The sequence below is a fragment of the Chiloscyllium plagiosum genome, chromosome 43 (genome assembly GCF_004010195.1).
Source record: "Chiloscyllium plagiosum isolate BGI_BamShark_2017 chromosome 43, ASM401019v2, whole genome shotgun sequence".
In the NCBI taxonomy this organism is placed as follows: domain Eukaryota; kingdom Metazoa; phylum Chordata; class Chondrichthyes; order Orectolobiformes; family Hemiscylliidae; genus Chiloscyllium; species Chiloscyllium plagiosum.
The window spans coordinates 13,140,564-13,153,098 of NC_057752.1; the positions used below are offsets into that span (position 1 = coordinate 13,140,564).

At 44.7% G+C, this 12,535-nt stretch overlaps 1 protein-coding gene across 4 annotated transcripts in view; it reads left to right on the plus strand.

Moving 5' to 3' along the window:
- LOC122543389 (rho guanine nucleotide exchange factor 25-like) overlaps positions 1–11,999 on the plus strand; it is a 351,958-nt gene extending 339,959 nt beyond the window's left edge. For all 4 annotated transcript variants that reach the window (XM_043682070.1, XM_043682072.1, XM_043682071.1 and 1 more), the window contains 3 exons: positions 4,400–4,580; positions 7,740–7,984; positions 9,994–11,999. In XM_043682070.1, coding sequence (XP_043538005.1) covers positions 4,400–4,580; positions 7,740–7,984; positions 9,994–10,080 — 513 coding nt within the window. In that variant the 3' untranslated portion in view covers positions 10,081–11,999. The remainder of the gene's footprint in view (positions 1–4,399; positions 4,581–7,739; positions 7,985–9,993) is intronic.
- The last annotated feature ends 536 nt before the right edge of the window (positions 12,000–12,535 follow it).

A 12,535-nucleotide genomic window follows, 5' to 3' on the forward strand; every position in this document is an offset into this window, starting at 1 on the left:
TACTGCCTTTATATTTTTCTAAGGATTCACTCGATCTATCCTGTCTATACCTGACATATGCTTCCTTCCTTTTCTTAACCAAATCCTCAATTTCTTTAGTCATCCAGCATCCCCTATACCTACCAGCCTTCCCTTTCACCCTGACAGGAAGATACTGTCTCTGGATTTCATTATCTCATTTCTCAAGGCTTCCCATTTTCCAGCCGTCCCTTTACCTGCGAACATCTGCTTTCGAAAGTTCTTGCCTAATACCATCAAAATTGGCCTTTCTACAATTTAGAACTTCAACTTTTAGATCTGGTCTATTCTTTTCCATCACTATTTTAAATCTAATAGAATTATGGTTGCTGGCCCCAAAGTGCTCCCCCACTGACACCTCAGTCACTTGCCCGGCCTTATTCTAACAGCTTAATTTGAGCTCATTTATGTGCCTGTAAATGTAACATTTGTATTATAATGAATGTCTGTTGGATTTTTTAATGCCATGATGTGCTGTTTCTTTGACATCAGCTTTGCCATAACAGGTAAAACATCCTTTTGGAAGGCGAATTCGCCTCACTCTCCTCACTGGGTGTGGAATCCCTCAACACCACTGTCTGCCACCAGGGGCTCTCTGCTGAAAAGTCAAGACAACCCCATCCGCCCACACCCTCCTTCACTTGGCTGAGCTCAGTCTCTCATCAATCCACTCCCTCCAAAGAAAAGGTGTTGCTGTGGGGACCGGCCCAGATCCCAATTGTGCCTGTTGTTCTGTGGTATATGTGGAACCCTCCTTGTTCCGAATCTATTCCCTCCCCTCATTAATGATTGGATTGGATTGGTGCCATTTCCAGCTGTCTCTCTGAATAGGAAGATTTTATCAACTTTGTTTCCAATTTCCACCCTTCCCTGACCTTCTCATCACATTCTCTTCCCTTCTCTTCTTTGACTTCTCAGTCTCCATTTCTGGGACTGGGCTGCCAATGGATATTCGTTACATGCTCACTCACTCCCACAGGTCCCTCAAAGACACTTCCTCATACCCTTCATCCATTAATGCCTCTATTCCATTGTCCCAGTTTCTCCATCTCCACCTCATGTGTCCTGATGCTTCAGTGCCGCTGCCTCTGGTATGACTTACCTTTCTGCAAAGTAAATTGCCTACAGTGGTTGACAGGTTCTTTAGCTGTGCCCACATTGTTCCCCACATTTCTGCTCATACCCCTTCCTCTCTTTCTCTCTCAGAAACAAGATCAGCTCCCGGGTGTCCTCACTTTCCACCCACATGCATGTATAGTGAATCAGCCTCTGCCATTTCCCTCAGTTCCAGCATGACATTCTTCGTGAATACATCACATATTCCCCCTTTGACGTTTCATTCCCTCTACAATATCTCTGACTACTCAGTCACCTCCTACAATCCCATCCTTTCCCCTGTGCTTATCCATGTCCTTTTATCTCATCCCTCCTCACCACCTGAGGCTCCAAACACTCCTTCCAGGTGAAGCAGCAACTTACTTGGAATTCTTTCAACTCAGTATACAATATCCACTGCTCGTGATGCAAGCTGCTCTGTCCATGTTATATCTGCCAGTCAGTATGTAAGTCTATCTTCAAGAGATTAAATATGTCACTCTACTTCTAAGAGATATGCTTATGACATAATCACTGTATCATAGCATGTGACCTGAGGAGGGATGATGATCTCAGACTCCATTGTAACTGAAATCGCCTTATGCATGACATGCTATTGAAAGCATGTTCCACTATGTCGCCTAATAGCTTAATGTTAGCTGAAACACTGGTGTGCCTGTGAATGTAATAATTGTATTGAATAGTTAATTGTAATAAGCTTCTGCTCACAATGGCTTCTGTTCAACACTGGCAAGATCAAATGGCAGTCTCGGTGACTATTTCATTCGCCACCTTCTTCCTGCGCTGACCTCTCTGTCCTTGACCTGCTGTATTGTTCCAATTAAGCTCAAAGCACAGCACCTCATTTGTCAATGAAGGTATGAACTTCCCTGTTGGAGCGAAGGCCTGGAGGCCAGTGCAGCTACCAACAAAATGTTAGGAAATAGCTTGGTACTTTGATTCTTTTTTCTCATCTAGTCTGAGCTGTTTGTTTACTCTTCGATCTGTAGTCCATCTTTTCCTGTCATGGTTTGTTTGTCATTTTCTGAATATTAAGCCTCTTTCGTCCTTTTTAAAGGCACTGTCTTGGTGTCATAGAGATGTACAAGCAAGGAAACAGACCCTTTGGTCCAAATCGTCCATGCCGACCAGATATCCTAAATTAATCTAGTCCCACCTGCCAGCACCCGGCCCATATCCCTCCAAACCCTTCCTATTCATATACCCACACAGATGCCTTTTAAATGTTGTAATTGTACCAGTCTCCACCACTTCCTCTGGCAGCTCATTCCATACACGCACCACCCTCTGTGTGAAAACGTTGCCCTTTAGTTCCCTTTTATATCTTTCCCCTCTCACCCTAAACCTATGCCTCCTAGTTCTGGACCTCCACACCCCAGGGAAAAGACCTTGGTTATTTATCCTATCCATGCCCCTCACAATTTTATAAACCTCTATAAGGTCACCCCTCAGCTTCTGATGCTCCAGGGAAAACAGCCCCAGCCTGTTCAGCCTCTCCAACCCTCCAACCCTGGCAACATCCTTGTAAATCTTTTCTGAATCTTCTCAGTTTAGGCTCCAACCAGAGGAAAGGGTAAAGAGAGAGAAACTAATCAACTAATTTATTCATTTATAATGTCTGAATGAGATCAGCCCAATATTCCATAGCCAAGCAGCCACACTCCTAATCAATGCAACCTTGCCACATCAACAGCCCCCTGTAGCACCATGATAGTTTTGGTGGTCTGTGTTCCAAACAAAGTTATACAATGTTTGCAGGTGAATAACTAACAGAACCTAAATTGGAGCAACTGGCCTTTTGTCAAGCATGATCGTCCTTTCAGAAACCCTACATTGGCCGCTTCTAACTATTTTCCCTATATCTAGATGTTCAGTCATTTTAGCTACAATTCCAGATTACAGTTTTTTATTTCCCAACCTGATGTAAACTAACTGGTTTGTAATTACTTGGGTTTGTTCTGTCTTCTGTTCTGAAGTTGCAGATTGAATTGGTCATCCTCCAATACACAGCGACCCTCAGTATAGAAAATAGGAGCAGGAATAGGCCATTTGGCCCTTCGAGCCTGCTCCCCCATTCAATAGGATCATGGTTCATCATCCAACTCAGTCTCCTGTTCCTACTTTCTCTCAATGCCCTTTGATCCCTTTAGAATTATACTTATCTCCTTTGAAAGATTCGATATTTTGGCCTCAGTGACTTATCGGAGAATTTCACAGGATCCCCACTCTCTGGGTGAAGACATTTCTCCTCAGCTCAGGCCTAAATGGCCTTCCCCCGTATCCTTAGATTGTGGACCCTGGTTTTGGATTCCCTGGTCATCGGGAACATCCTTCCTGTGTTTACCCTGTCTAGTCCGGTTGGAATTCTATAGGTCCCCTTTCATTCAGTAGACCACTAGAGAAACCATTTCTCCGGCTATGGCCTTTCCCGTAGCAGCCTTGAATGTACTTTGGTCAGCATGGACCATTTTGAGCCGAAGGGCCTGTCTCCGTGCTGTAGCACTCTATGAGGCATTGAGCTGGACAAATCCGTCTGTGACATATTTATCCTCACATCCTTCATCATGTTTCCATTCAATTTACAATTTACTTTGCACCTAGTGACCTTCACATTTGTAAACACTGAAGTGAAGGACTTAAGTATCCTCAATAATTTTCATAACCACTCTCCATGATCTTTGTGCTCCTCCAATTTTGTTTGTAGTGATTGTAATGAAGTCATCCAGCTGGACATCATAGAATATAAATTCCCTGATTGTGGTCAGCTAAATTAACAGCCCCAAAGAAGGAATGTCAGGGATATTGAATTGCTGAATGCCTGATTCGGTGAGATGCAGTGCTTTTGTCAAAGGCTGGGCATTTGTGAAGAAAGGGTGACTGGTAATGGGATGCTGGCCTCTGAGGGGTTATTTCATTCTTACCCAATTTTAATTGCTCCGCCATTAGTGGCTGTGCCTTCAGCTGTCTGTACCCTGAACTTCCCTCCTTAAACCTCTCCACCTTCTACCTGCTTCTTCTCATCAAACTTCTTAAACCAGCTTTTACTCTTCCTGGTGTAAATTGTGGCCCAATTCCAAATGTTGTGTGTAGATGCTCCAGTGAACATTTAACTACACTCATGGCATTATCAGAATGTAATTGTTGTTGCAATTCTCAGCCCAAAATACTAGGTTTAGCTCCACACTTCAGAGAGTGTGGAAAGGGCTGGCGAAAAATGCTCGTCCTGTAATTTACTGAGTATTTTGTTTCTCTTTCTGAAATGCAGGTTAGCTGCCTGGGCCTTGAAGACACTGTGGACAACGACCCTTGTAAATTTGCCTTGACCTCACGTGGGACAGATGGGAATGTGGTGCGATACGTCTTACAAGCTACTAATCCGGAAATCCAGCAGGCCTGGGTTTCAAACGTTAGTCAGATCCTGGAAACGCAACGTAACTTTTTGAATGGTGCGTGGAAGGCCAAGGGTTACTCCTGAATTAGAAAGAAACCTCTGTCCCCAGGGTCTTTTAAGTGTTTATTCTTTCACAGTTATGTGAGTGTCAATGACTGGAGCAGCGTTTTTTTGCTCATCCCTAATTCCCTCTTGAGAAGGTGGTGATGAGCTGCCATCTTGAGCGACTGTAGTCCATGTGGTGACTGCAAGGTTAGTTTGAATGTGAACCTGGGTTCCCAGCTATCGCTCCAAACGAGGTCATGTTCCTGATTTTTATTGTCACCGTGGAAGGGGCCCCACCATTGCCATTCTCGCTGCTCTCTCTGACTCAAAACTGAGGCCCTTGCCCTCTCAGGTGGATGGACATTGATGTGCAGCAGAGTTGAACATGGTGTCATGGGTAACATTTATCCATCTGTCAAACATTGCAAAGAAAACCGATGAGGTGTTACACCCGTCAGCGCTGTTTGTGGGATCTTGCTGTGCACAAAATGATTGCCACGTTTGCAATGTTGAATGACACTTCCAAAAGCACTGCATTGGCTGTAAAGCATTGGAGACATGTAGAGTGATGACAGGAGTGCCACACAGTTGTCCTCTAGAAAAGGGGAAAACCAGTGGGAGCCCAGAAGCAGAAAGTTTTGTCGATCACTAGTACCGTCCCTATCTCTGGGCAAGAAGTTCATGTCCTGCTTCAGAGCTTGTTGGGTTAGGTTAGGACAGGACTCACAAAAAGGTGGCCAAACAGGCTGATAGTCCTCCTCTAAATCTTTCCAATGTGCCTGATAGTGACTGGGAGAGATAGGTGGTCAGCTATATTGCAGTGCCAAGCATCAGCATAATCTAAAATATCTCTAAGGTATTTCCCATGGTCACCAATGGGACCACGCTGCAGATATAGTGGAGACATTAGTTGGAATATCCCAGAGCCCATTAGATTCTGGAAGAGTTCCAGCAGATTGGAAAAACGCCAATGTGACACCCCTGTTCAAGACTGTGACCAGAGACAGAAATCAGGAAACTATAATTAGCTGTTGTTGGGAAAATGCTAGTGTCCATTATCAAGGAAGAAATAGCAGGTCAGTTAGAAAAGCTTATTGCAGTCAGAAGGAGTCAACATGATTTTGTGAAAGGGAAATCATGGTTGATGAATTTACTTGAGTTCTTCAACCCTGAGTTGAGGGTGGTGGGGCTCTGGAAGGCATTGCCTGGGAGGGTGGTTGAGGGGGGGAACCTCAGACCCTTTAAAAAGTACTTGGATGAGCACTTGAGGTGTCATAACTGCAAGGCTATGGGGCCTAGTGAAGGAAGATGGGGCTAGTGTTGGTAGTAATATATTTTTTGGCAGTACAGATTTGATGGGCTAAAGGCCTCTTATGTACTGTATGTTCCTATTGTTCCATGAAGGGGAACTAGTAGATGTAGGGTATTGGATTTCCAGAAGGCATTCAATAAAGATGCCATGTAAAAGGTTACTGCACAAGATAGGAGCCCACAGTATTGTGGGTAATGTATTTGCATGGACTGAGGGTTAGTTAATACACAGAAGACAAAATCAGGATTAATGGGTCTCTTTCAGCTTGGAAATACATAACTAGTGGAGTGCCACAAGGATCAATCCTAGGGCGTATATTTACTCTCAATATTGGAAGAGGGGGCAGATCGTAATGTCTCCAAATTTGCTGAAAATAGGTGAGAGGGCATGTTATGGGAAGGAATCTGCAAGGGGATCTAGCTAGGTTGAGTGAGTGGCCATAAACATGGCAGATAGAGTTTAATGTAGGAAAGTATGAGCTCACACACTTTAAAAAGAATTAAAAGTCAGACTGTGATTTAAACGGAGAGAGATTCCAGAACAAAGGACAGTGCAGAGGGATCTGGGTGTTCCTGAGCATGAAACACAAAACATTAACATGGGGCCAGCAATAAGAAGGGGAATGGAATTCTGCGTGAGAGTGGCTCGAGTTTTAAAAAAACAGGGAAGTCTTGTTACGACAGTAAGGGTGTTGGTGAGGCCACATCTAGACTTCTGTGTACAGTTCAGGTCCCTGTATTTCAGAAAGGATGGACTGGTATTGGAGACAGTTCCAAACAGATTCACTCAGCCGATTCCTGGGCTGGAGGCATTGACTGATCAAGAACAGCTAAAGAGGTTAGGCGTTTATTCATTAGAGTTTAGAGGAATGAGGGTGATCTTAATAAAACAGACACAATTCTGAGGAGGGGGGTAACAGGGAAGATATTGAGATGTTTCCCCTCATTGGGGGAATTTCGAACTGGGGGGGCACAGTTACAGGATAAGGATTAAAACTGAGAGGTGAAGGAATTTCTGCTCCCATTGTTCTTATTGTTATTGTCATTTGGCTTAAGTTTACAATCTGATACACTCCCATTAATTCCTTGAAAAGTGTTGAGGTGGTGAGAGATCCTGATCTGCTCTTTTATCTTCCTTTTTCTTTCTCACTCTGTCTTTCTCTCTCTTTTTCTGCATGGCCCTCCCTAACTCATTAATTGCCTCTCATCCTGTACCCCCCGAGATCCCTGCACTCCTCCATTTCTAGACTCTGGTACATGACTGGTTTCCATCACTCTAACATTGCTGCCAGGGCCTGAAACCCTGCAATCCCCTCCACATACCTCTCTGCCTCTTGACCCTTCTCTCCACCTTTAAGATGCACCTTACAGTCTATTTGAGGAAAATGGTTGTGTAGTGATAATGGGAGATGGGTTCCACTCCCACATTGGTAGATGGTGAAACTAGAATTCAATATTAAAAATAATATCTAGAATAAAGAGTTGGCCTAATGTTGACCACCATCAATTGTCAGAAAAATCCCATTTGGTTCACTACTGTCCTTTAGGGAAAGAAACTGCCATCCTTACCAGATGGCCTACATGTGACTCCAGACTCACAGCAATGGTGATTGACTCTTAACTACCCTTTGGGCAATTAGGCATGGGCAATAAATGCATGAATGAATTAAGAAAAAGCATTACCTTTTCAGCCAAAGTTTTGGTGCCTTACCTTAGTATTACCTTTTGCAGCTCAATGTCACATTGTGTATTTTTACATTCATCTGCAGTGCCTTGGGGGCACTGTGCAGATGCAGTTGTTGTTGCATGGAAGAAGGTTTTGATGTGAAGTATAAAGCCTTTCATTCTGTTTTCACAGCTCTGCAATCTCCGATTGAATATCAAAGGAGGGAAAACAAATCCAACAGCTTGGGAAGACCCCGCGATGCCAGGACAGCACTCTCCATCTCAGCTGGCATGAGGCCCCATTCTTCTGCATCCATGGACAGGAACCAGTTTCCCTCAATGAAGGCCTACAACACCTCACTGCCAACATTGTTTCTCCCGCCCAGCAGGACTGGCAGTGCCACCCTGGAAACAAATCAGCTGCCATGTCATGGGAAGGTAAGCTCCACTTTCTGAAGGGGCCTCGTCAGCAGTGCTTTCCAAAGGATGAGGTTGGGACTCCTTCCCTTGCCCCCCCCCAAAGAAAATGGTCTGTGAGCTCAGGGGCAACAATGGGCATCGCCTAATAACCTGCTTCTACCAGGTCTATATTCCTTCCAGCCCCTGCTACCGCCACTCTCAGTTCTCATTGGGTGGAGGGGTCGGAACAGTTTTTAAGCCTCGAATTGGGGTCACTATGGGAAAATGTTGGGGATTATTGCTTTGAGGCGCCATTTAATGTGTCCACGCTTTTTTTTCTATGACTCAGAGCTCCAGTTTGGCAGGAGGGCGGGCAGGGGGGTTGTAATCATCCTGGGGTCCTTTCTCATCGTCCCTTATGTAGTATGTTTTGTGGACATCAGGTAGGAGAGGTGTTCGGTAGTGCCCAGTGCCAGTGGGAAACATTCCCAAGCAAGGAATGAAGTGGGATGGTTTTGTCACTGGCAGAGTAAGATTGCTATAAACAGGCCTGAAAAGTTCCAAGGAGACTGGAGTTGGTTAACGTGGTGCCACTGTTTAAGAAGGATGGTAAGGACAAGCCAGGGAATTATAGACCAGTGAGCCTGACATCGCTGGTGGGTAAGTTGTTGGAGGGAGTCCTGAGCGACAGGATTTACACGTATTTGGAAAGGCAAGGACTGATAAGGGATAGTCAACATGGCTTTGTGTGTGGGAAATCATGTCTCACAAACTTGATTGAGTATTTTGAATCAATGAGGGCAGAGCAGTGGATGTGATCTATGTGGACGTCAGTAAGGTGTTCGACAAGGTTCCCCATGGGAGACTGATTAGCAAGGTTAGATCTCATGGAATAGAGGGAGGGCTAGCCATGTGGATACAGAACTGGCTCAAAGGTAGAAGACAGAGGGTGGTGGAAGAGGGTTGTTTTTCAGACTGGAGGCCTGTGACCAGTGGAGTGCCACAAGGATCGATGCTGGGTCCACTACTTTTCATCATTTATATAAATGCTTTGGATGTGACCTTAGGAGGTATAGTTAGTAAGTTTTCAGATGACACTAAAATTGGAGGTGTAGTGGACAGCGAAGGAGGTTACCTCAGATTACAACAGGATCTTGATCAGATGGGCCAATGGGCTGAAGAGTGGCAGATGGAGTTTAATTTAGATAAATGTGAGGTGCTGCATTTTGGAAAAGAAAATTAGAGCAGGACTTATACACTTAAAGGTAAGGGCCGAGGGAGTTTGCTGAACAAAGAGACCTTGGAATGCAGGTACATAGCTCCTTGAAAGTGGAGTTGCAGGTAGATAGGATAGTGAAGAAGGTATTTGGTATGCTTTCCTTTATTGGTCAGAGTATTGAGTACAGGAGTTGGGAGGTCACGTTGCGGCTGTTCAGGACAGCGGTTAGGCCACTGTTGGAATACTGCATGCAATTCTGGTCTCCTTCCTATCGGAAAGATGTTGTGAAACTTGAAAGGGTTTAGAAAAGATTTACAAGGATGTTGCCAGGGTTGGAGGATTTGAGCTATAGGGAGGGGCTGGGGCTTTTTTCCCTGGAGGGACAGAAGGCTGAGGAGTGACCTTATAGAGGTTTATAAAATCATGAGGGGCACGGATAGGATAAATAGACACAATCTTTTCCGTGGGGTGGGGGGAATCCAGAACTAGAGGGCATAGGTTTAGGGTGAGAGGGGAAACAGACCCAAGGGGCAATGTTTTCACGCAGAAAGTGGTGTGTGTATGGAATGAGCTGCCAGAGGAAGTGATGGAGGCTGGTACAATTACAACATTTAAAAGGCATCTAGATGGGTATATGAATAGGAAGGGTTTGGAGGAATATGGGCCAGGTGCTGGCCGGTGGGACAAGATTGAGTGGGATATCTGGGGGGCATGGACGAGTTGGACCAAAGGGTCTGTTTCTGTGCTGTACATCTCTAGGACTCTATAACAGTTCCTTCTGTTTCGCAAAGGTCCAGTGTAACGTTGTCTTGCCTATTACTTTGAACAGGATACCCAAGATGGAAATTCTACCAAGGTTGACACCAACGGTCACAAGCATAGGAGCCAAGACAAGCTGGACAAGAGCAAGCAATAAAGTAGCTTCTTGGTTTTTCTCTTCTGTTTGCTTAGAGGAAGTTAGGTTCAGGAGCGCACAGTGTGGGTCAGCTCCCCGTTTTTAATTCTTCACCCACGAACCCAATTTGCTGAAGGTTTGGCAAACTTTGGCACCTTGCATCAATTGTGCACCTTTAGCCCAAGGGTTGTGCTCCGGGACAACCAACTCCGAGTCATGGAAAATCAAGGGTATTGTGCTGCCATTGTCATGTCACCTGGGTGTACGTTTTTATGATGGCTTGTCTGAAGGTCCTCAGTTGTTCTGAATCAATAAGTGTCCCTCTGTGGAACACCCAAACCCTGGCTGCTACCGAAGGACTGACTGGCAGGGTCCTTCTGTAGAGGGGGGATGTCTCCGATTTGAGATTTTGAAAGGGCATTCTGCTGAGGGATTTCAATTCAGTCAAAGGATTGAAAATCACTTGTATCCTGTAACGCTGAAATGGACCATCCTGATCACTTAAGGAGCTTTTTGTGTTATTTTCAAAATATCCACAAGGAGTCACAAACGCCAATACTCCAAGCAACATCCATGTCTGACAACACTTCATCCCATTAATCGCCCTGTGCCTTTCCCATAGAACTGAAACAGTGGAATCATAGCTGTTGCATTGTCGTTGAACAATCAATCCATCCATGTAACATCTGACAGCTCCAGAATATCCTTGCTTCATCACTCTGCACTGGTGATATCACAACGTCAGGAAGATTTGTGCCCAGTTCAATATTTCCTGGCAGATTGCACAATGCTTTTGACTTCTGGAATTGGTGTCTGAGCCGGCGAAATGAGGCCTCTGGCACAGGCAGGGGCAAACACCAAAACCGAGAAAGTACCAATTGACTCTTTTTGTGGTCTAAGCTTTGTATATGAAGACCATTTTCAATTTTTTGGATCTTCTCTGGTTTGAATTTATAAACATTTCTAATCATGCTGTTGTACCTTTCATTTTCCCAGATTCTAAATCTTCCTTTTTGTTTGAAAATCGCGGCTGCGCTCCATTCTGCACCCTTCCTCACTCCAGTGGTGTGCCTTGAGGCCCACCACTTTGCACTAGTTGTCCAAAAAGTGGTCGGTACCTTTTATTTTCCCAGACACTAAGTCTTCATCGTGGCAATCTGCTACTCCGCAGGCTGTTCCTTTCATGTCAGTTCACCCAAATGTCTCCATCCCTGTGCTAACCAAGCCTGCAGGTTCTGTGCTCCTTGATCATGTTGCTGCTGTCAAATTGGTAATTCGGCCGAGGTAATGAAAGTAAAGCACCAATATCGTGGTAGCTGGCTGAAGGTGGAAACTCAGCAAAAAAAGGGCAACATCAACGTTATAAGAACATCTTTTAAGTATTGTTGAGGCTGGATCATTAATGTTTAGATGCTACACTCCAACTGTGAACTGGTAGAATTTGATGTTACTGTTTTAGCCCTTGGCACTTGGTCAAAAGCATGATCCTGCAGTCATTCTGATGGTGGGAGTCAGGGATCCATCTCGTCCCTTGACTGGACTGAGGGCGTTTCATGATTTTTGCCTTTCTTTCATGAGATGTGGGTGCCACTGGCTAACTCAGTACTTACTGCCCATGAGAGCTATTGAAAGTGAGCTATATCGGCCATGGGTCTGAGAGTCACATGTAGGCCAAGACCGGGTAAGGACAGTAGATTTCCCACCCCAAAGGTCATGAGTGAACGAGATATGGTTTTCACAACAATCAATAATGGTGTCATGGTCACCATTAATAAGACCAACGTTTTTTCCCCCACATTAATTAGCTCAATTTAAATTGACCCAAATGGATTTGAACCCATGACCTGAGACCATTAGCCTGGGACTTTGTGGGTAGTTAAGAGTCAAATCACATTGGCTGTGGATCTGGAGTCACATGTAGGTGCAGATCAGGTGAGGATGACAGATTTCCCTCCCGAAAAGAGCATTCGTGAACCAGATGGGTTTTTACAACAAATTAACAATGGTTACATGGTCATTGTAGACTTTCAATTCCAGATATTTATTGAATTCAAATTTCCCCATCTGCCTTGGTGGGATTTGAACCATGGATGCCTAGTCCAGTGACATCAGCATTAGTACTGCCTCCCCTTTCTGTGATAAGAACTGGTTAGGCAAAGGATTTAGATGTAACCAGTTTGTAGTCACCAGCAGCTGGGATGAGGGTGCTTTACTCCCTGGTATCATGTAAGGTGTGGAAAATTTGCACTTTACCAAGTAATTGGTGGCGGTTTGAGAGCAAGCTTTGAGTTTCTCTGCCATTTCCTGACACAAATCAGTGCTGAGAAAACACCCAAGAGATATGCAAATGCAACAGCCTGCCTAATTAAAGTCAAAATATAAAAAGGATGTTGCTTATCTATCAAGAGACCAGCTAAAGTTCCTGGTTCTGTTGCCACTGATTTCAGCTCTGGTCTCCTCATTTTGGGAATGCTGC